The sequence below is a fragment of the Rhincodon typus genome, chromosome 45, assembly GCF_021869965.1.
Source record: "Rhincodon typus isolate 14 chromosome 45, sRhiTyp1.1, whole genome shotgun sequence".
In the NCBI taxonomy this organism is placed as follows: domain Eukaryota; kingdom Metazoa; phylum Chordata; class Chondrichthyes; order Orectolobiformes; family Rhincodontidae; genus Rhincodon; species Rhincodon typus.
Window position 1 is genome coordinate 3,415,552 of NC_063376.1, and position 24,673 is coordinate 3,440,224.

General features: G+C 46.7%; 1 protein-coding gene across 3 annotated transcripts in view; it reads left to right on the top strand.

Moving 5' to 3' along the window:
• Nucleotides 1–24,673, top strand: part of med11 (mediator complex subunit 11) — a 64,315-nt gene that overhangs the window by 7,555 nt on the left and 32,087 nt on the right. For 2 of the 3 annotated variants that reach the window (XM_048620175.1, XM_048620176.1), the window contains exon 3: nt 3,590–3,725. In XM_048620175.1, the coding sequence (XP_048476132.1) occupies nt 3,590–3,725 (136 nt within the window). Of the gene's footprint in view, nt 1–3,589; nt 3,726–19,544; nt 19,715–24,673 lie in introns of those variants that run through there. The other variant, XM_048620173.1, reaches the window with a different exon arrangement.

A 24,673-nucleotide genomic window follows, 5' to 3' on the forward strand; every position in this document is an offset into this window, starting at 1 on the left:
CCGTCCCTCCCGCCCTCGCGCTCTCTCCGTCCCTCCGTCCCTCCCGCGCTCCCTCCGTCCCTCCCGCGCTCCCTCCGTCCCTCCCGCCCTCCCGCGCTCCCTCGCTCTCTCCGTCCCTCCCGCCCTCTCTCTCTTGCGCTCTCCGTCCCTCCCTCTCTCTCGTGTATTACTTGCAACAGTTAGTGAGCCTATTGATGTGGAACTTGGACATTGCTGTACGCGTGCTGCTATTTTAATGTTACTACATTGTTTTGTACTCGGTTTCTCCGACTGCATTCTGGCAGTGACCCCCAGGCCCTTCTCCTCGAATAAACAATCCACAGCATCTCTCTCGGCTCTGGACCCATTTGTATGTCCACACCCCCAATCAGGCGGAGGCTTTGCCTATAGTCCTCAGTCAGCACTTCTCCAAATCACCGCTGGTTTTGTGCGCATGTGTGTGAGGATGGGTACGAGGTTGCGTGCGCGTGTGTGAGAGGGTGCGCGCGCGTGTGTTTGTGTGTGTGAGGGTGCAGGCGCACGTGTGTGTGTGAGGGTGTGTGTGTGTGGGTGAGGGTGCACGTGTGTGTGGGTGAGGGTGAGGGTGAGCAGGTGTGTTTGAGCGTGTGTGTGAGCGTGGGATGCGTGTGTTTGTGTAAGGGTGAGTGTGAGTGTCTGTGTGAGTGAGAGAGAGCGCGTGAGCGTGTGCGTGCGAGTGAACGTCTGTGAGAGCGCGCACCAGTGATGGGGGCACTGGATGGTTATTGGGATAGTGATGGCGTGCAGGATCATGGGGACATGGACACTGGCACTACGTTAATCGTGTTGGGGTTGGCACAATGGGCTGAATGGCCTTCTTTTGTATTGGATAATTCCTTGAAATTGGCGTCACATGTCGACAGGGTGGTGAGGAAGGTGTTTGGCACGCTTGCCTTCATTGGGCAGACCACTGAGTGTAGGCGTTGGGACGTTGTGTTGTGGTTGTACAGGACGTTGGTGAGGCCTCTTCTGGAGTATGGCATCCCATTCTGGTCACCCTGTTTCGAAAGGATATTATTAAACTGGAAAGGGTTCAGAAAAGGTTTACAAGGATGTTACCAGGACTTGAGGGATTGAGTTATAAGGAGAGGCTGGGACTTCTTTCACTGGAGTGTCGGAGGCTGAAGGGTGACCTTATAGAAGTTTATAAAATTATGAGGGGCATGGTTAAGGTGAATGGCCAAGGTCTTTTCTCCAGGGTAGTCCAAAACTAGAGGGTTTAAGGTGAGAGGGGAAAGATTTAAAAGGGACCTGAGGGGCAACTTTTTCACGCAGAGGGTGGTGTGTGTATGGAATGAGCTGCCAGAGGAATTGTTCGGGGCTGGTACAATTGCAACATTTAAGAGGCATTTGGACAGGTGGATGGATAAGAAGGGTTTAGAGGGTTATGGGCCACTTGCAGACAAATGGGACCAGATTAATTTGGGAACAAGGTCGGCATGGATGAGTGGAGCCGAAAGGTCTGTTTCTGTGCTCCATGAGTCTGGGACCCAATGCCTACTCTTATTTGAGGGCAGTGCAGTGGTGAGGTCTTACATTACACCAGGGGGATACCTGGCGATATTTGCTGAAGAATCCAAGAATGTGGATTAGACTGCCGCTACTGGATCCTTGAAAGGATCAAGTCTGGAACGGGTTTCTCTCCCACTGTGGTACAGTTGGGTCAGTTGTTGAGAGCAGGGGCTGTCCAGCTCCCTCCAGAGGCTCAGTGGGTCAATATACTCAGCCACTGATGGACCCTCCATCTGAACCCAATGTTCATTCCTAGTCTAGAAAAGTTTGATGCCCAGTCAGATAAAGAGATGACAAGATTGCTGACCAAAAACAGTTTGCTATTGCTGAAGGGCTTGCGGCGATATTGAGCGGCAAACGGGAATAGAAATCCCAAGGTGCAGGGGGATCTGGGGGATCCAGAGCATGTGTCACAGAATGTTTAAAAACCGGTACAGCAAGTTTTCAGGAAGGCTCGTGGGATTCTGATGTGAGTGTTTGAACACAAATGTTTCTACAAGACGTTGGGGAGACCACATCTCAAAGATTTTTGCTCTCCTTAACTAATAAAGGATGTAAATCTATTGGAGGCCGTTCTGGAGAGCTTGACCAGATTGATACCTGGGATCATGTTGTCCCACGAGGGAAGGTGAGACAGACTGGGCTTGCTTGCATTAGAGTTGACAAGAGTGATGGGGGGGCCTTAATCGAAGTGTGTAAGATTTTGAATGGACTCGACAGGGAGGATCGAGCAGGGGGAGTCCAGAACAGTTTAAAATCCCGAGAGAAAAGGACAGAGCTCAGGAGATATTTCTTTTCCCTGACGGTTTGAGAGACTTTGGAACACCCTGCCTCAAAAGGCAGCTTGGGCACTGAATATTTTCCATGGTTAGGTAGAGAGATTCCTGATGGGCAGGGCGAATTGAGGTTTTATCAGAAGTCAGTGGGAATGTGGAATTGGGAGCACAAAGAGGTCACAAAGTTATTGAAAGACAGAACAGGATTGATGTCCCACTCTCGCTCCTAACTCACACGTTCACGAAATCTAAAAAAGTCGCCAATGATTTATTTATAATGCAGGAATAATTTATTAAGCTGGAATATGGCAATTACATCATCCACCGTTGATAAAGAAACCAATTGGAGTCCAACATCACTCAATCCAACCCAACTAACTTCCACCCCTCCACCCCAGGAGTTCAACTCCACTCATTTCACACAAACACAACTGATTTTTAACTCGATTCACACCCAAATGACCTCAACCCAACCCTTCGGAGGGAAACTTGACCCAACGTAGTTGACATTTACAGATGAAAGAAACGGTCAAGACCCCAACTATTCCCAGTTGCTTTCCTGGATCGACCCTTGCACAGAGAAGGGGTGGATGGAGGTCCAGACCAACTCTTCATCAATGTCCTCAGCGTCGGGTTTCCATCTTCACTCTCACCGTTCAGACGTGAAGCAGGAAGTGGGACCCGTTTTGTGTTTGCGACGGCTGGTTTATAAGGAAGAGCTCCCTGGGCCACTCACCGTGACCTTCAACAGGAAGTTCCATCCCCAATTCCAATTCTGATTTACTCCTGTCCCAGCAAGTTATTGTCACATTGTAGGGGTTGGGGGGGGGCCCCGAAGACCATCGTTCTTTCAGAAGTGATTCCGAGAGGTTTTCAGTTCAATAGCGCCTGCTCCAAGATTATTGCAGACACTTGATTGGCTGTGAGGGAGCCCTGCTCTGATTATATCCCAGCTCATTACAATTGGAAAACTCAATTGTTAATCTCGATGTATTTTAACGAATGCATGAGGTCTCCAGCGTAGGATGTTACTTAATAGGTAACAATCATTCCCAAAGGCTGAGAACCAGGAGGAGCTATCTCCCCGGGGATAGTACAGTTTGCGGTTTGTGTGAATGGTCACCAACGGGCAGAGTGGTCTGTAGAGGTGGATTGTGGTGGGGTTGGAGGCGGGGAGCAGATTTGGTGGCCTCGTTCCAAACTAGGCAAAGGGTTGCAGTCTAGTCTTAAGTAGCTGCTGATTCGATGAGAAGCGAATGAGGTCGGACAATTAATGTCTGCAGGGATTCCACGCCGGGAGATTGCTTCCTGGAAACTGGGAGAGAAATGTCAACGTGCCGTCTTCACGAAGCGATCGAGAAACAAGAAGGTGGTTGTGTGTAGCCGAAATATGGTTCGTCGCGAATAAGCCCGAATCAGGTAAATGGAATTGCACGGACACAGCCGAGGGGAAGGCGGTACTGTCCCTACCTCTGAGCTGGGAGGTCTTATTCAAGTCCCCCCCTGCTCCAGAGGTGCGTCATGACATCTCTGAGGCAGGTTGAATATAAAATAGATGTTCACGGTGGAGGTTCAGATGCACTCTCGGTGAATGGGTTGGCAGATTAGAGGGACTGAGTGGCCTCCTGTTCTCCCCCTTTTTGATCCTCCCTTCTCTCTCTCTTTCTCTCTAACATGCTCCATGAACGACACTGAAAGCTGAGCTCTCCCTTCCACCAGGCACAGCTTCCCTTCCATGTGGCTGGGGATTTGACAATCCCGCTCTCCCCGTTGCGTAGTCGGGGTAAATGTTGGGGGTGAGGCAGGAGTGACAGACGCCTCCCAATCGCCACGTTCCCTCATTCTCGACGTGACTGACGATGGAAGGGATCAGGCTTTCCGACCCCGTCTCCCAGTCAGATGTTGGATCCCCAGCGATTCTCTCGATGGGGCTGTCCCACTGTCTCTCCAACACCCCTCACCACCCAGTCTCCTTCATCTGCTTCCTTGGACCTGTCTTTCCCTACGTCCCCCTCTCCCCTACCCCCGGCATGAGCTGTCAAACCCGTTAGCCCATTCCTACCCCCTTTCACGATGGAGAAAGCCTGTGGGTAAAGGGGGTAAGCTTCCCTCAGCCCCACCCCCTTCCCTCAGTGTTAACTGTCGACTCTGGGAAGGGTCTTGACTGGGTGCTCATGGGAGACATGGCTCCTCTTGTGGAAAGGTCTAGAACTAGGAGGGGCCGCTGTTTCAAAATGAAGGGGCTTTCTTTACCATGGCCCCGGTGGGGGGGCATTTCCTGGCCTGTTCCCTATTGCCCTCTTATGGCTGGACTCCTTTGGGGGAGCCACTTTGGAGGTTGATCAGGGTGTCGATTGCCCCAACCATGGATCTAGGGCAGTGGGGTCTCCTTCCAAATCTGCTCCCGGCCCAAACCACACACACCACCACTCCCCCCCCCCCCCCCCCCCCCACCCCCCCCCACCCCCCCATCACCACACACATATCCCAGGATGCTCGCCGACACCAGAGGCGCTACGTCAATGCAGGCCGTCCTTGGTTTCCCGGCCTTTCTCCCCAGCTTTACTCACTGGGCGGCGGGGTGGAGGTGGTGGGGGTCATGTCTCAGTGGCACTGTCGCCCAACCACCCCCACCCACCCCCTCCCTTGCAAGACTCCGACTTCAAGCCCCAACCCAAGCTCTGGGCACCAGAACCTATGGATGGCACTGCGGCACCACCTTTTCAAGGTGTGATGTTAAACAGAGGCCCCCCCTCCTCTCCCCACCCCCCACCTCAACCCACCCCCCCAACCCCACCCCGACCAGCTCAGAGTGGGCACCAAAGGTCCAATGCCCATGTTCACCCCAGTGCCTGGCACCAGGCCGCAAAAACAACCTGGTCGCTGGAGTCTCATTTGGCTGGGGAATGGAAGGTAGTCGGGGAATTCGGGGGCACAGCGATGGTGTTGCGAGGGGCCGAATGGCCTACTGCAGCTCCTATCTCATGCCTTGGGAGAATCATTATCACGTCAGTGTTTGTTGGAGCTTTTTGCAAACAAATTAGTTCCCATGTTTCCTACCATACCGCAGTGGGTCCACTACACTGGCCACTGGTTCCTTTGGGATCATGAAAGGTGACTGTATCATTGTGGGTCTTTTTTTCCTTGTACCCACACTAGTGACGAAGGCGTTTGGTACGCTCGCCTTTAGTGGTCAGTGCATTGAGTATAGGAGTTGGGAGCTCATGTTGCAACTGTACATGACATTGATTAAGCCACTTTTGGAATACTGTGTTCACTTCTGGTCCTTCTGCTGTGTGAAACTTGAAAGGGTTCAGAAAATACTTACAAGAAGGTCGCTGAGACTGGAGGGTTTGAGCTATAGGGAGAGGCTGTATGGACTGGGGCTATTTTCCATGGAGCTGAGGGGTGACCTTATAGAGGTGTATAACATCATGAGGGACATGGATGGGGTGAATAGCCAAGGTCTTTTCCCCCAGGGTGAGGGATTCCAAAACGAGAGGGGCATAGGTTTAAGGTGAGAGGGGAAAGGGACCTGAGGGACAACTTTTTCATGCAGAGGGTGGTGCGTGTCTGGAATGAGCTGCCAGAGGAAGTGGTAGAGGCTGGTACAATGTCAACATTTAAAAGGTATCTGGATGGGGACATGAATAGGAAGGGTTTAGAGGGATATGGGCTAAATGCTGGCAAATGGGACTAAATTAATTTAGGATATCTGGTCGGCATGGACACGTTGGACCAAAGGGTCCATTTCTGTGCTGTACAGCTCTATGACTGTATAATGCCCAGGCTGGAAGGTGCCCGTGGAAGAGGGGCAGGCAGTTGGCAGAGATGACCCCCCTCACCTCCACAGCCCGCTGCCTGGACCTGTGAATGGCCAACTTTTGGCCAGGCCAGGGAGCAGACCCAAAAGGAGGTCCTCCAATCTGCTCACAGCCCTCCGCACCAGCTGAAGTGCAACAAGAAACACAACAGAAAGTTTCTCAAATAACTAAAAAGGAAGTCTTTTTTTCCCTGAAGGCAAAAATGAATAGGTTTTTGAACAGGAAAGGAGTTAAGGGTTATAGTGAGCGGTCGGGTAATTGGAGCTGAGTCCGCAAAAAGATCAGCCGTGATCTTGTTGAACGGCAGGAGCAGGCTCAAGGTGCCGAATGGCCTCATCCTGCTCCTAATTCTTATGTTCGATCAGTGCAAAATCCCCGAACCAACGTAGACGCGGTCCATGGGCTCCATGGTGCCACAAAATGAACTGCCGGGCTGTGAACTGCTGCAGTCGGCGGTATTGTGGGTTCGTGACCGAATGCGGTAGTTATCCTGTAACTCAAACTATTGAAGCATCTACTTACCAGGAAAAGTGAGTGCTCAGTAACTACCGTGTTGACCTTTGGGTTCACAGCATCCTTTGTAACACACATAGCCGCTCGGGCAGTCTTTATTGCTCTTGCAGTACCCTGCACGGACAAGGTGAGAACAATCTGGTTACCTTCTGTCTCCCGCATGTGTGCAGGGAGGGCCTGAATTCGACTAGCGCCTCCCATCCGAAAGCCGGGCTGACGCTTGGCACCGGCTATTATTGCCCTGCGGGGGGGGACGTGCGACAGACCGCTTCACCCGTCTCCGCTCCCTCTGAGGAGCCGGCGTGTGGGTTCCGTTGCTAACGATCAACCCTCTTTCGCCCTCTCCAAATGTATTGGATGAGTAACAATCTCCACTCCCCCAGCTACTTACAGGGAAGACTGTTATCATTGTCTTTAGACCCCAAACCATAGTCCGCTCCCCCACCATCAACTCTGTTCCTCTCCCCTGGCACTCACTCATTGGCACGCTTGGCGCTGTGTTCACCTACAGCGAAGTTTCGTCTGTGCTGTTGCCGAGCTCGCCTCTGTCGCATCCGCCCCTGCTGATGGGCCGCCGAAGCCCTCGCCCCTCCCTTTCGTTACCTCCAGACTTGACCGGTACTAGGCATTCCTCGCTCATCTGGCATTTTCTTCCCTCTGTCAGCTTGAGGTCATTCAGAGCCCATCCAGATTCAACCCCCCCACACCTCCCCCTCAATTAATGTCACGCAGCCCTCGCCTTCAACACCTCTCCCCCACCTCTGACCTCTGTTTCACTAATAAAGAAAGCCAAATCCACCACCTTCCCCAAACTTTCAGCTGAACCATTGAGCCAATTTTGTAGTAGACACAGAGAGTTGCCAACCGCACGTGTAGGGCCATCCTGGGGAGTGTTGGGAAGAGTCAGTATTTGGCTGGGACATCCAAATGTCTTTAATCTAATGTGGGGTGGATGAGTGAGGAGGGAGAGCAGCAATGGTAAAGACGGTTGGATATTGAGGCAGGAAGATATCAGGAGGAAAGACAGTCAATTTCACAGTTCCTTGAAGTGGTGTCGCAGGTAGACAGGATAGTGAAGAAGGTGTTTGGTACAGAGATAGTAGGAACTGCAGATGCTGGAGAATCCGAGACAACAAGGTGCAGAGCTGGATGAACACAGCAGGTCAAGCAGCATCATAGGAGCAGGAAGGCTGACGTTTCGGGTCTAGACCCTTCATCAGGTTAAGATCCAACGGGTTTATTTGAAATCATAAGCTTTCGGAGTGCCGCTCCTTTGTCAGGTGATGTGAAGCTGAGTCCACGCAAAGATGAGTCATGAATTGCAGAGCAGTCTCGATGGGCTGAATGGCCTACTCCTGCTCCTATTTCTTATGTTCTCATAAGCGGAAAAGCCTGCAACCGATATATACGTGGCCTGTGGACCTGATGAAGGAGCAGCGCTCCAAAAGCTTGTGATTTCAAATAAACCTGTTGGTCTATAACCTGTTGTTGCATGATTTCTGACCTTGTCCCACTCCAGCCCAACACCAGCACCTCCACATCATGGCTGCTATAGGAAAGATTTTGTTAAATTTGAAAGGGTTCAGAAATGATTTACAAGGATGTTGGAGGGTTTGAGCTACAAGAAGAGGCTGAATAGGCTGGGACTATTTTCCCTGGAGCGTCGGAGACTGAGGGGTGACCTTATAGAGGTTTGTAAAGATCATGAGGGGCATGGATTAGGGTAAATAGCCAAGGTCTTTTCCCCAGGGTGGGAGAGTACAAAACTAGAGGGGCATAGGTTTAAGGTGAGAAGGGAAAGATTTGAAAGGGACCTAAGGGGCAACTTTTTCACACAGAGGGTGGTGTGTGTCTGGAATGAGCTGCCAGAGGAAGTGGTGGAGGCTGGTACAGTTACAACATTTAAAAGGCATCTGGGTGGGTACATGAATAGGAAGGGTTCAGAGGGATATGGGCCAAATGCTGGCAAATGGGACTAGATTAATTTAGGATATCTGGTCGGTTTGAATGAGTTAGACCGAAGGGTCTGTTTCCGTGCTGTGTGACTCAACAACTCTGTGACAGTGACGAACAGGAAGGAGTGAGGCCGAGAGGCAATGAGAGAAAACGCAGAAGTCTGTTGTTACATGTTTAGAATCTTCCTTCGATTTCATGGGTTCGAGCGGTTGAATGTGACATCTGCGCTCCAGCGCCAGGGAGGCAAATCAACTGAATATAGATTTATTGATCCAAGGTGACCACCTTTTAGAATCAAACATCAAACACAGAAAGGCAAAGGGTATTGAGGGATGGTCAACGTGAATCGAAGCGAGTGTCACAACTTGATGCGGGCTAATTTGATGGTGGAAAATATTGCAGATGCTGGAAACCAGAAACCAGTCCAGCAAGGGAGGAGAGAGAGTGTGAGTGTTCGATTGTTGGGAAATGAGGTCTGACAGTTCTGCTACTCTGCTAGGAATCCAGACTTGTGTCTGATTCAAATCCCAATGTGTTGTCTTGGGAATTTACACTCAGGGAATTAAAGAAACCTGGAATTGAAAGGGCTACAGCAGTAAATGGTGAGCATGAAATTGCTGGATTGTCATCAAAGCCCCATCAATGGCTTCTCCAGGGAGGGAAATCTGATGTTATAGACTCCTACAGCATGGAAACAGACCCTTCAGCTCAACCGACCATAATCCCAAGCTAAACTAATCCCGTCTGCCTGTGTTTGGCCCATATCCCTCCAAACATTTCTTATTCATGATCTCATCCAAATGTCTTTTAAGCATCGTAACTGTGCCCACATCCACCACTTCCTCTGGAATTTCATGCCACACATGAACTGCTCTTGTTGTAAAAAAGTTGCCCACACCCAATGTCTTTTTAAAATCTTTCTCCTCCCACCTTAAAAATAAGGTCAGCATGGACGAGTTGGACTGAAGGGTCTGTTCCCAAGTTGAACAACTCTGTGACTCCAAGAGGAGTGTTGGATCAACCATGTTCCTATTGAATGAAGGAGAAATTTCGAGGGGCCAGATGGCCTAATGCTGTCCCTATTTCGTATATTCTTTATGCACGCTGAATAAAGTGTGTGATGATCAGTTGCCATCTACTGGCAGGAAACTGGTGGGAATATCAAGTGCCTGGGGGCATCGGTTTAAAGTGTAGCGGGGGAGGAGTTGGGTAAGTTTAAAGGAAATATGTGAGGAAAGTTTTTTTACACCGAGGGTGATAGGTGCCTAGAATGTGCTGCCGGGGGTGTGGTAAAAGCAGATACGACAGCAACGTGTTCAGACAGACACATGAACAGGCAGGCATTAGAGGGATATGGACCATCTGTAGGCAGATGGGATTAATTTAGTTTGGCGTCGTGGTCAGCACCGACTTGGTGGGCCGAGTGGCTTGTTCCTGGGCGGTACTGGTCTATGTTTGGTGTGAGCCACCTCACTGTAACTTGCACAGGAAGCTTGCTCGCTTCTCACGAGGCCATAGAAAGAGTTCATTTCCGAACTTGAAGCCAATATGTGGGCCTTCTTGACAAAGAGTCATGTCAGACTTGAAAAGTTAACTTTTGTAAAAATGTATTCGCAGGATGTGAATGTTGTTGGCTAGGCCAGTATTTATTGCTCATCCCTAATTGCCCAGAGGGCAGTTAAGAATCAAACCCATTGGCTGTGGAGTCTGGAGTCATGTGTAGGCCAGACTGGGTAAAGATGGCAGATTTCCTACCCCAAAGGGCATTCATGACCCAGGTGGAATCTTACAACAATTGGCTATGGTCGCTAACAGACTCTTAATTCCAGTTTTTTTTTTAAAGTTTGATTTCAAAATCCACCATCTACCACAGTGGGATTCGAACTCAGAACATTACCTGGGGCTGTGGAAAATACTCAGCTGAAGTATTGTCTACAGTTGCAGGTGCGACATTATAGGGGAGATGTGAGCGCAATGGAGAGACAGTGCAGAAGCGATTGATGGTTCCAGGGACGAGAAACCTCAGCGATGAGGAGAGATTGAAGAAATTGGAGACTGTTCTCTATGGAGAGAAGAAAGCTGAGAGGGAGATCGGATAGAGGCTTTCAAAATCATGAGCGGGGGCTGGAGAGAGTAGAAACAGTTCGCGCTTGTAAGAGGAGCAAGAGCGGGAGGGCGTAGATGTAGTGTCGGAGAAGCAAGGCTGATGTGAGGTAAAAGCTTTGTCAGCCCGTGAGTGGATAGGGTCTGGAATGCACTGCCTGGAAATATGGGGAGGGAGGTACAATTGGGGCTTTGAAGAACTTATACACTTAATGGTGAGGTCCTGGGGAGTGTTGCTGAACAGAGAGACCTTGGGATGCAGGTTCATAGTTCCTTGAAAGTGGAGTCGCAGGTAGACAGGGCAGTGAAGAAGGTATTTGGTATGCTTGCCTTTATTGGTCAGTGCATTGAGTATAGGAATTGGGAGGTCATGTTGTGGCTGTACAGGACATTGGTCAGGCCACTTTTGGAATACTGTGTGCAATTCTGGTCTCCCGGCTATAGGGAAGATGTTGTGAAACTTGAAAGAGTTCAGAAAAGATGTACAAGGATGTTTCCGGGGTTGGAGGGTTTGAGCTACAGGGGCTACTTTCCCTGGAGCTAAGGGGTGACCTTATAGAGGTTTATAAAATCATGAGGGGCATGGATAAGGTGAATAGCCAAGGTGTTTTCCCCAGGGTAGGGGACTCCAAAACTAGAGGGTTTTACGGTGAAAGGGGAAAGACTTAAAAGGGACCCAAGGGCACTGCACCTGACGAAGGTTGCTCTGAAAGCTTGTGATTCCAAATAAACTCGTGGGACTATAACCGGGTGTCGTGTGATTTGCAACATTTACACACAGAGGGTGGTGCGTGTATGGAATGAGCTGCCAGATGAAGTGGTGGAGGCTGGTACAATTACAACATTTAACAGGCATCTGGATGGGTACATGAATAGGAAGGGGTTAGAGGGATACGGGCCAAATGTTGGCAAATGGGTTAGATTTACTTAGGATGTCCAGTTGGCGTAGATGAATTGGACTGAAGGGTCTGTTTCTGTCCTGCACAGCTCTTTGACTATGTTACTGTAAGAGCATTGGATGGTGGTTGAGATAGAATATGGAGGGAAAAGGCAGGAGATTGGTACTTGACAATACAGCTAGTGCAGGCACAATGGCTGGATGGTCTCTTTCTATACTGTAACTATCCATGCATCTCATGGAGAAACGTAAAATCCCTACAGTGTGGATGTAGGCCATTCAGCCCTTTGAGTCCATACCAATGCTCTGAGCGGCATCCCACCCAGACCCACCCCATCCCTGTAACCCTGCATTTCCCATGGCCAACCCACCTAACCTGCACATCCTTGGATATTATAGCACAGCTAATCCACCCTAAGCTGCACATCATCATAGAATCCTTATAGTGTGGAAACAGGCCCTTTGGCCCAAGCCGAACCCCTGAGCATCTCACCCAGGCACATCCCCCTATAACCCAGCACATCCCTGGACAGTATGGGGCAATTTAGCATGGCCAATGTGCCAATTCCACACAGTCAGTTGCCCAAGGGTGGAATTGAACCCAGGTGCCTGGCACTGTGAGGCAGCAGCGCTAACCACTGAGCCACGATGCATCTGTAAAATTGAACACTGTACCTTTCCCCACAATCCCGTATCCTGTGGAAGAAAACAGAGACAGATTGGCATTAACTGTGACGGGTGGGAATCTACACTTACAGCTAAATCATTCAGCAATTGTTACAGATGATTACAGCACCAAAAATTAAATGAACTTTGCTACTAATACTCACTTTCTAGATTTTTCAGATTAATATTTAATCAGCTGGCATAAGATAAAATTTTAAAAGACATATTGTACTTCCTCTACAAATGATACCTTGGAATAATTTTTTTGCCAGCTAAACAAATTTTACCAATCTCTCACTCATTTTGTCTTATTTAGATTCCTTTTAGCGTACAGGAATAGAAAACTTATGGGCTTCAGGCATTCTGTCATTTGATAACACTTTTAAGCCATTTGCTAATTTGTTAAGGGTGTTGATTTTCTTTTTAACTCCACGCCAAGCTGTCAGATTGTGTGTTTTTTTTTAATTAATTTGTGAGCTATGGGTGTCGCTGGCTGGGCCCATCGTTTATTGCCCGTCCCTAGTTGCCCTTGAGAAGTTGGTGGTGAGCTGCCTTCTTGAACCGCTGCAGTCCTTCTACTGTAGGACAATGCCATTAGGGAGGGAATTCCAGGATTTTGAACCAGCGACGCTGAAGGAACAGCCGATATATTTCCAAGTCAGGATGGGGAGTGGCTCGGAGGGGAACTTGCAGGGGACTGGTGTTCCCATGTATCTGCTGCCTTTATCCTTCTAGATGGTAGAGGTCATGGGTTTGGAAGGTGCTGTCTAAAGATCTTTGGTGAATTTCTGATCTGGTTAATGATCACATCTCAGGACAGTATTAAACTCAGTAATACTGGATTGAATGGGACGATAACCCAGTTATTGACCTGTTCAGGGCTTAACTTGAAATATTGGCTTTGGATTGAAAAATCGCCTTTGACATTCCAACTCCTAAATGCAGAAACACGAAAACTGTTACAGGGCCCAGCATATCTCCACAACTCTCTGACTGAGTGACCGACTCAGTGCCATTCTCCCAACAACCCCATGCCTTCTCCGTTTCAACGTTCCCTGACAGCTCAGCAGTGGATAAGTTATCTCACGCAGAGCATGGCAAGGGCATAGAGCAATCCCCATCTCAATCAATGCCAGAGCTTGGTACTACAGGATAATCTCTGTCAATGATATTTTATTGACATTTCTGTTTCAATCACTGACCGAAATGCACTGTTATAATATTTTGAAGGATCAGCCGAATGGATCTAAGTTTGATGAATGCTGCGTCTTGAAAGAATTATTCATTTTCTTATGTATTGTTTAATTTAATTGATCTTTTAACCAATAATTTGGATTCAGCCCATGAATTCTTTGCCACTGGGGAACAAGCAGGTTAATAGCACTGTGAAAGTATTGGCTTTTAGCTCTCATCAATAACTTTCATTGCTCAGTCTCTCGCTCAGTCCCTATTCTCTAGGACATGCCTCCAACATTAAAGACAATACCTTTAGAATCGTAGCCTTTTTCTGTGTAGGAGGTTAACAAGAAAAAGAAACATAATGTGTTAATAAACATTGTCTGCAGAAAGTGAATGAGAAATTTACATTTTCCATACAATTGCTTCAACAAGTGGTTCATTCAGAATATTATGAATTTTGGATCAGCTTTGCTCATTTAAAGCAAACAGTTTTTTTTCAAATGAATGTGGAATTGTATAGCACTTATTCAGAGACTAAAATATATACTCCCATTCATAAACGATAGCTTCCACGCTTTCCCAAACTGTACAAATTAAACCCCTTATTCTCACTTCATTTCAAATTATTTGCAACACGTTTTGGTGAGATATGTTGGGGACAGTTCAGAGATGAGTGGTCGACACTTCTTCATCTGCTGTTTAATTCACATTTTGAACAACTCATCGAGGCAAGAATTCTTTGTAGGGAATCTTTCTCCTTGCTGAGCTACGAACTTGAATAACGGCGTAGTGGTCTGGGAAATGATCATATCTCGGACCAAGACCTTTGGCAGCTCAGGAAGCCCTTGAATTCGATAGATTTTTAAGTTTGCAACTTACACGGATGTTGAGTCTGTCCAACCCCATTGGTGACTTAAAATTCAGACGGTCACTGAGTTACGTACGAATGGGTTCTGTTCCTGAGTACATTCATAAGTTGATTTGTACTCAAGCTGGAACACAATCCAGGACAATATAAAATATTCACTCCTAGGCATATTTTCTGTCAGGCGAAAGATACAGAAGCTTGAAAACACCCACCAGCAGGCTCAAGACAGCTTCTTCCCTGCTGTTATTAATCTAATGAGTGGACCTCTCTAACTTCAAATAATGTTTATCTTGTTTTGTGCACCTCCTGTGCAGGTTAACCTGGTATGCCTCACTCTGTCTGAGCACCCTGTAATCTCTATGTCCATGTTTGCTATGGTCTGCCTGTACTAGTCACAAAACAAAGCTTTTTCACTGACTACAATAAATCAAATCAACTCAAAGAATGACCCTTAAAATTAATAGTAATGTGAGATTTTGCTTGTAAGTCGGATGTTTGCAATTGAGGACCCGCTGTATTTGGCATCACTCATTGGGTAGCTCTAGATCAATTAATGTGAAAGTTCGGATCTATTGGACAATTTCAACAATTACATTGGTCAGGGTATTGAGTATAGGAGTTGGGAGGGTCATGTTGCGGCTGTACAGGACATTGGTTAGGCCACTTTTGGAATACTGCGTTCAGTTCTGGTCTCCCTGCTATAGGAAGGATGTCGTTAAACTTGAAAGGGTTCAGAAAAGATTTACAAGGATGTTTCCGGGGTTGGAGGGTTTGAGCTACAGGGAGAGGCTGAGAGAGTTGCTCCAGGGGCTACTTTCCCTGGAGCTGAGGGGTGACCTTATAGAGGTTTATAAAATCATGAGGCGCATGGATAGAGTGAATAGCCAAGGTCCTTTGCCCCACAGGGTAGGGGAGTCCAAAACTAGTGGGGCATAGATTTGAGGTGAGAGGGGAAATATTTAAAAGGGACTTGAGGGGCAACTTTTTCACACAAGAGTGATATGTGTATGGAACGAGCTGCCAGGGGAAGTGCTGGAGGCAGGTATAATTACAACATTTAAAAGGCATCTGGATGGGTATATGAATAGGAAGGGTTTAGAGGGATATGGGCCAAATGCTGGCAAATGGGACTTGATTAATTTAGGATATCTCGTTGGTGTGGACAAGTTGGACCGAAGGGTCTGTTTCCCTGCTGTACAGCTCTATGTCTCTAATTATGTGAATGATGTATACCTAATCTGACCATATATTAGTGACAGAATGCGCGCAGTCTGGGAAGAATTTAACATAGCTTTACTCGCCAATTAATTACAAAGTTTGGAGAATGTCATTTTCTTCCATTCTTTTCACCTGTTTATTCCTTGACCAGTAATTTTTAAAGGCAAAGTTCATGCCTCCAATTCTTTCTAATAATGGGGAAAGATTTTGCAGAATCATGGTGCAGTGAAGAGATTTGAGTTCAGATGTCGTCGAAAGCTTTTAATGCTCAGTCGCTCTGTCCTTTTGACTTTTAATTTTGAGAATCAGATCTCTAAAATTAATAAAATTCTCACGATTAATTCACCATAACCTGTGGAACAAACAGATTTTCTGAAGAAGGGTCCAGACTCGAAACATCAGCTTTCCTGCTCCTCTGATGCTGCTTGGCCTGCTGTGTTCACCCAGCTCTACACCTTGTTATCTCAGATTCTCCAGCATCGGCAGTTCCTACTATCCCTGAACAATCAAATTGGTATTATTGTGTCCAGCAGGGATCGAGCTGGGGATTTTGAACACAGTCACTTCAACACTTGCCGCCTTCATAATTGGATTATGAATGTGGGGTTTCCATTTCAAAACTTAAATGAATTCTTTATCACTCCTAAGCAAATTCTATTGGTTTATTCATCACTTATCCCTTTTCAGCTGAATGTTAGATGATCTTGCATCAAAACAGAGAGGAAAATATAAATGTTTGTTCTTCATCTACTGTATACTTGGAGGATGGTTAGCTCAGTTAGCTGGGTGGTGGGTTTGTAAGGTAGTTAATGCCAAGAATGTGGGTTCAAATCTCTCCCTGAGACCATGGCAGTTTTACCTTTATGTGGCATTAATTTTTATATAATACAAGAACTCTTTTCCATTTACAGTCAAACCAATTAATTTGCAGTACAAATTTCTTGTCAGAATATTCACATCTTTATCATATTTCGGTTGTGTGGCATTCCTTTTTTAGAAAGCATTTTTAAAAGTTAATCATAGAACCCCTACAGCGTGGAATCAGGCCATTTGGCTCATCAACTCCACAATGACCCTCCAAAGAGGACCCCAACCTATCCCTGTATTTCCCATGGCTAACCCGCCTGCACAGAACAGGACAAATTAGCACAGCTAATCCACCTAACCCGCATGTCTTTGGACTGTGGGAGGAAACCCACGCAGACATGGGCAGAATGTGCAAACTCTAAGCTAGCAGTCACCCAAAAGTGGGATCAAACCCAGGTCCCTGGCACCATGAGGCAGCAGTATTAACCATTGAGCCACTATGCCAACTGCTCCATTGAAAGAAAATTGTATGACATACATGCAGCAATTTTGAGATGGGCTAAACCTCATTGCTCAATAAATATATACTGTGGTCTAGCTAATGTTCACACCTCAGGGCAGGGCATATTTGAATAAGTTAGAAGGCACTATCCAAAGGCCCAAACATACCTTCCAGGTGAAGCAACACTTTACCTGCACTTCCCACAATCAATTCTACTGCATTCGCTGCTCACAATGTGGCCTCCTCTACACTGGGGAAATGAAGCATAGACTGGGTGACCACTTGGCAGAACATCTGCGTTCTGTCCACAAAAAAGACCCTGAGCTTCCAGTAGCCTGCCATTTTAACACCACCGTGTTCCCTGGCCAGCATCTCTGTCTCAGGCTTGCTGCAGTGTTCCAGTGAAGCTCAGCACAAGTTAGACCATAAGACCATAAGACATAGGAGCAGAAATTAGGCTATTTGGCCCATTGAGTCTGCTCCACCATTCAATCATGGTTGATAAGTTCCTCAACCCCATTCTCCCGCTTTTTCCCCGTAACCCTTGATCCCCTTGACAATCAAGAACCTATCCATCTCAGTCTTAAATGTACTCAATGACCTGGCCTCCACAGCCTTCTGTGGCAGTGAATACCATAGATTCACCACTCTCTGGCTGAAGAAGTTTCTCCTTATCTCCGATCTAAAAGGTCTTCCCTTTACTCTAAGGCTGCGCCCTTGGGCCCTAAACTCTCCTACCAATGGAAACATCTTCCCAACATCCATTCAGTATTCTGTAAGTTTCAATTAGATCCCCCCTCATCCTTCTAAACTCCAATGAGAATAGTCCCAGAGTCCTCAAATGTTCCTTATATGTTAAGCTTTCCATTCCTGGGACCATTCTCGTGAACCTCCTCTGAACCCGCTCCAGGGCCAGTACATCCTTCCTGTGATATGGGGCCCAAAACTGCACACAATACTCCAAATGTGGCCTGACCAGAGCCTTATAAAGCCTCAGTGCATTCAAGTCCTCTCAAAATAAATGCCAACAATGCATTTGCCTTCCTGACTACTGACACAACCTGCAAGTTTACCTTGAGAGAATTTATCTTGAGTTTACCTGGAGGGAAGTTGGAAGAACAGCACCTCATTTTCCACTTGGGGACCCTTCAGGACCTAATATCGACTTCAATAACTATAGGGCTTCAGCTCTCCCATGTCCTTACCCCAAACCACACACATACGAGGCCTTGTCACCACATAGTCTGCTATTACACACAAACAACCCAATGTTAGCCACGAACAGTCCCCATTAATGATGTGGAGGTGCCGCTGTTGGAGTGGTGAGGACAAAATCAGAAATCACAGAACACCAAGTTATAGTTCAACAAGATCATTTGAAATCACAAGCTTTCAGAGCACTGCTCTTTTGTCAGGCAAAGTGTCAAATAAACCTGTTGGACTATAACCTGGTGTTGTGTGACTTCTGACTTAGCCCCCATTAATAGCTATTCACCCTCCTATACTGATCGTTATCCACTCCTTCGCCTGTCCTTGTGTTCTTTCTCTCTTTGGGCTGTATCTCCACCTATCGGTTATTCCTTACCCCTCCCTCTGCCCTATCTTCTGCTACCATTCAGTTCTGAGGAAGGGTCGCATGAACTGAAACATTAACACGGATTTCTCTGTATAGATGCTGCCAGATCTGCTGAGCTTCTCCAGCAATTTCTGTTTTTGTGTCTGATTTCCAGCATCCGCAGTTCTTTCAGTTTTTATTTTGAAGTTTTTTTTGGTAGATTGGCATGCTTGCTCAACATTTGGCTGCTAATCGGCCCAGTTAACTTGACTGTTCATCCAATCATTCTTTGAATCGAACTACTTCAGTTAATGTTATGAATCCCAGTCTCGGATACATAGCGAGGCCATTCAGCACCTTGTATCCATACCAGCCCTCTGAAAGCAGTTCCATGCACAGTTCTGCTCACCACACTACCAGAAAGATGTGTTTGCTTTGGAGAGGGTACAGAAAAGGTTTACCAGGACATTGACTGGTATGGGGCATTTTAGCTATGAAGAAAGTTTGGATAGACTGGGTTTGTTTTTGCTGGAATGCAGAAGTTTATTAGATTGTGAATGGCATGGATATGGTGGAAAAGTATGAGGCTTTTTCCCCAGGGTGGAGGTGTCAATTTTCAGGGGACACAGGTTCAAGGTGTGGGGGGTAGGGTAGTTTGATAGGGATGTGTGAGGCATGTTTTTTACACAAAGGGTGGTGAGTGCCTGGAACGCGCTGCCAGAGGAGGTGGTGGAATCAGACACGATAGCAGCATTTAAGAAACACCTGGATGAATACACGAATAGGAAGGGAATAGAGGGATATGGATCCTGTAAGTCAGGACGGTTTTAGTATGGAAGGGCAAAATGTGTTGGTGCAGGCTGGGAGGGCCGAAGGGCCTGTTCCTGTGCTGTATTGTTCTTTGTTCCTCTTTGTTCATTTCAAACCATTCTCCCATCTTCTCCTATTTTTCCTTTTCTGATAACACCCCATGAATGTTTCTAAATGTTTCGGTTGAACCTGCTTCCACCACACTCTCAGGGTGTGCATTCCAGCCTCTCACTACTGGCTGTGTCAATAGATGGAATTTTTTTTTTGTGACTTTTGCTTCTCTCGTCAATTGCTTTTGATCGACGCTTTTCATTCTGCATCATTTAATTCTTGGCATAGACTTTCTCCCCAACTACTCAGCCCAGACCCTTCGCAAATTTGAAGACTTCGAACAAATCTCTCCCCAGCATTCTATTCTCCAAGAGAAATGGTTTCCAACTTCATCAGACAGTCTTCATGAAAAGAGATCCTCATCCCCGAACAAAAATGCATGAATCTGTTCTTCCTTTACACCTTCTTAAACTATGACTCTCAGATTTAGACACATTGCCCCAGATGGGGAAAGCAGTAAACAAAAGGACCGTAACATCATTGAAGACAGTACCTTTGGGATCATAAACTTTTCCTTTATGCAGGATAAAGAAAAAACAGAGTTTGTGATTGAACATTGTGTGCAGAAAATGATTGGGAATTTTACATTTTCAACACAATCGCAACAACACTTGGCTCATTCATAATATTGTATGCACTTGTAGCTAAAAACCAGCACGAAAGGAACAATTATTCCCTTCTGAGATTGATACCTTACGTCAAAGCAGAAAGTAAAGTACAAATTTGTCCCCCTCACAAATTATAGCTCGACGTATGCATTTTCACAAACTGAACAAATTTAACCTCAACCCCTCATTCCGTTTCAACGTATGTAGGTTCCCTTCCAACAATCGGTTTTTGTGTTTGACTCTTGGAGGAAATTAATGCTTAAATTGGCACTTCCCTTGCCTGCTGCTTGATAAATATTTTGAGCTTATTCATTCTGGCAAAAAAAAATATTATTGGTCGGCAGTGAAGTTTTATTTCCCTTATCCAGTGCTTAGAATCCCTACAGCGTGGATACAGGCCATTTAGTCCACACCAACCCTCCAGGGAGCATCCCACCCTATTCACCACGGCCAATCCACCCTAACCTGCACATCTTTTGGACTGTGGGAGGAAACCCATGCTGACATGGGAAGAATGTCCGAAATCCACACAGACAGTCACCTGAGGCTGGAATCAAACCCAAGTCCCTGGGATGTGAGGCAGCAGTGCTAACCACTGAGCCACCATGCTCACCCAAGTTAAATCAAAGTTACAATGTGGCCTGGTTATGATCACATCTCAGGACAAGTCATTTTTTAAAAAAATGTTTCGTTTAATTTTTTTAAATCTTTGGTAGCTCAGAAAATGCTTGATTGGATACGAAATTTATGCTTACGTGTTCCTCAGGATTGTTCTGCCTCGCAAATGAATGGTTGATGAAGTTCTTTGGATAGAGATATCTCATTGAATCATAGAATCATAGAATCTCTACAGTGTGGAAAAAGGCCCTTCGGCCCAACAAGTCCACACTGAACCTCAGAGCATCCCACCCAGACCCATCCCCATCCCCATATAACCCACCCTAACCTGAACATCCCTGAACACTATGGGCAATTTAGCATAGCCAACCCACCCTAACCCGCACATCCCTCGGCGCTATGGGACAATTTAGCAGGGCCAATCCACCCTAACCCGCACATCCCTGGGCACTATGGAACAATTTAGCACGGCCAATCCACCCTAACCTGCACATCCCTGGGCGCTATGGGACAATTTAGCACGGCCAATCCACCCTAACCCGCACATCCCTGGGCACTATGGAACAATTTAGGACGGCCAATCCACCCTAACCTGCACATCCCTGGCCACTATGGGACAATTTAGCATGGCCAATCCACCCTAACCTGCACATCCCTGGGAGCTAGGGGACAATTTAGCATGGCCAATCCACCCTAACCTGCACATCTTTGGACTGTGGGAGGAAACTGGAGCACCCGGAGGAAACCCACGCAGACACGGGGAGAATGTGCAAACTCCACACAGCTAGTCACCCGAGGCTGGAATCAAACCCGGGTCCCTGGCGCTGTGAGGCAGCAGTGCTAACCACTACCGGGCAATTTCAGATGATTCCGTTATGTCATGCATCCAAGTTGCTTTTAGCTTCGAGTCGGCACAGTTTGGGGATTGATACCCCTTTTACCATTGGTTCATCTGCTGTTGCTTTCTTCAAACACACTTAGTTTGCTTCCTGTGTTATCGGAATTGCAATCAGAGGTCAGGACTTCCCTGGAAATTTGATGTCATCGTATTCGATAGAGTCAGCTGAAGCCCCAAATCTTGGGGTAATGCCATGTTTGGAAACTTCATTAGCCACATTCTTAACCGGCCCTGCCACTCTCAATGACGTATGCACGTAAACCGCCTGGTCTCTCCACTCCTACAGAATTATGTCCTTTATTATATAGACTACACTGAGCAATGCAATTACTAGAATGGACGATTAAGGTGGTTATAGCAAAGCATTTGGGAATCTGAATGCAACCAGGCAGAATCAACATGGTCTTGTGGAGGGAATATCATATTTGACCAATTTAGTCAAGCTATTTGAGGAAGTAGCTAGTAACATCATTAAGGTGGAAGACAAGTTCAGAAGAGATTTACCAGGATGTTGCCGGGTATGAAAGGTTCGAGTTAAAAAGAAAGGCTGGATTGGGTGGGACCTTTTCTCACTATACCCTAGGAGGTTGAGGGGTGACCTTACAGAGGTTTATAAAATCATGAAGGGCATAGATAAGGTGAAAGGTAGGTGTCTTTTCCTCAGGATGGGGAATTTCAAGATTAAGGGCACATTTTTAGCGTGAGAGGAGAGAGATTTAAAAAACACATTGGGAGTGTATGGAATGAACTCCCAGAGGAAGTTGTGGATGTTGACACAATTACAAGCTTTAAAAGACATTTGGATAAGTACATGAATAGGAAATGTTTGGAGGAATATGGGCCAGGAGCAGGCAGGTGGAACTAGTTTAGTTTGGGATTATGGTCGGCACGAACTGGATGGGCCGAAGGGTCTGTTTCTGTGCTGTATGACTCTATGACTGTGACTCTATTATTGATTTCCAGAAGGCTTTTAATAAGGTGCCACATCGAAGGTTAATACGATGATGGAAAGGTGTGGGATTATACCGACGTCCTTGGAGTTTGGCATTTGAACTAGTGGCATATGGTGTCGGTTGCTTTTGTAAAGGGTTTACAAAATAAAATGAGGGTCAGAAATTCCTTCTGGAACAGTGATGTCATCAAGTATATGTCAGACAGCAGGAGATTGCAAAATTCTTGGACTGTTAATGGAAGATTGGTGATATTGTGGATTTTACAGCAGAAAGTGTTGATATCGAAAGGCATTAGCTTGCTTTCGGCTCAGAATAATCTGGAATTGCTTTTACCCGAGAAACATGCTCAGTGATTGAAAGGCGGTAGGACAATTCCGGAGGATACTTGATTGAGGTCAAATGCAAATGCAATTGAGAGACTAGGTACATTGTACTAGGTACTTTGTACTTAAGATAATGCTGTGTGGGGCAACATTGTAAACTTTTTACTGTACTTCTGTACTTGAGTACATATGACAATAAACCTAATTCTATTTCTAATTGAATCCTCGTAATCTGTAAACGTAGACTAAATATTCCCTTAATATTCTTCATGAAGTCACTTTCTCTGCTCTTTCTCTCCATGCCTGAAGTCTCTGTGCTGAAATCCAACGCAATTTTTCGAACAAAAAACATCAAAAACCACTCATAATGGTGAAAGGGCTTGAGATTCGGTGTGTTTCGTGGTTCGAGTTGGTGAGGGGGAGGGTCGGATAAACGCATTCAGTCACCAAACTCACCCAGAGGAAAATTGCACCTTTCTCAGTTTTGGATGATGGGAGAAGCAGTCACTGAGCAGTGGGAGGGGGGGACAGTGACTGTGTCTGTGTTTGGGGATTTTGGACAGTTTCACACAAAGAGTTGAAACAGACACCATGAGTGTTTCCGGAGATTAAACGTACAAAGATTAAATGACAAATTCTCAGAGTAAAAAATGCTTACCACCATAGCCTCCTGTGGGAGAGAAACAGAATTGTATTAGTGTTAACAGCAGCGAACCAAGAGGGAGATTCATATTTTGCCCACAGTCGGAACAGAGCTGAAACATTGAGTGTGATAGGGGCTCAAGATTGGTGTTGGGCTTTCAAACACTGAGTGACCATTACCGTTCAGACTCATCGGGCAGTCAGGAAGGTATTTGCAATATTGGTGGAGGACCAGGACAGAACATTCACCAGACAGAGTACAAACAGCAGATTCCCTTCTCTAAAGGATATTATCTTATCTAGAAGACAGGAACTCCACTAATGCTGCACTCCCACAGTCCTGCACTGGCAGGCTCTCTCTCTATTTTATTCCCCTCAAGGGGAGCAGTGAACCAGATGATTGGCTGTCCCACAACCTGCATGTCACTGAAACTGGCTTATCATAGAATCCCTACAGTGTGGAAACAGGCTCTTCAGCCCAACAAATCCACACTGGCCCTCACAGCATCCCAGCCAGACCCATCCTGCATAACCCACACATCCCAGGACACTATAGGAACAATTTAGCACAGCCACTCTACCTAACCTGCACATCTTTGGACTGTGGGAGGAAACCGGAGCACCCAGAGGAAACCCACACAGACACAGGGAGAATGTGCAAACTCCACACAGACAGTTGCCCGAAGGTAGAATCGAACCCATGTCCCTAGCACTGTGAGGCAGCAGTGCTAACCACTGAGCCACCATGCCACCCATTTTTTGTTTTTTAAAATCCATCTACTTTAATGATGCTGAACCAAAATTCGCAGACAGTCACAGGCAGAGTTATAAAATTACTCGCCTCTGGACTGTTCATGCTTCGGCATAACGGCACACAACACATTTACTGGTCAGGATTAGCTGCGAGCCTTCTGACAGAGACCCCAGAAGCTACATGTTAAATGTGTCTCATTTTGTGAGCACCTTTCAGGAGTTGGAAATTGAAGCTTTTTTGATGGGTCGCTCCCTGCAGTGCAGAGTAAGATTCCACAAGAACCAGCGAGGCTATGACCAGGTAATCAATTCGCTAGTGATGTTGATTGGGGGGATAACTGATAGACGAGGATGTTAGAGAGAATCCCTCGTGCCCTTCTTTGAAACAATGGCCATGGAATCTCTAGTGAACCAGCTGATGGGGATCAGTTCAACATCTTATCCAGGAGATAGCACCTCTGGCAGTGCAGACCTCCAACAGTCCTGGACTGCGAGTGGCAGCCTGGGTATTGGACTCAAACATTTCCATTTTGTCTCAGAGATAGTAGGAACTGCCGATGCT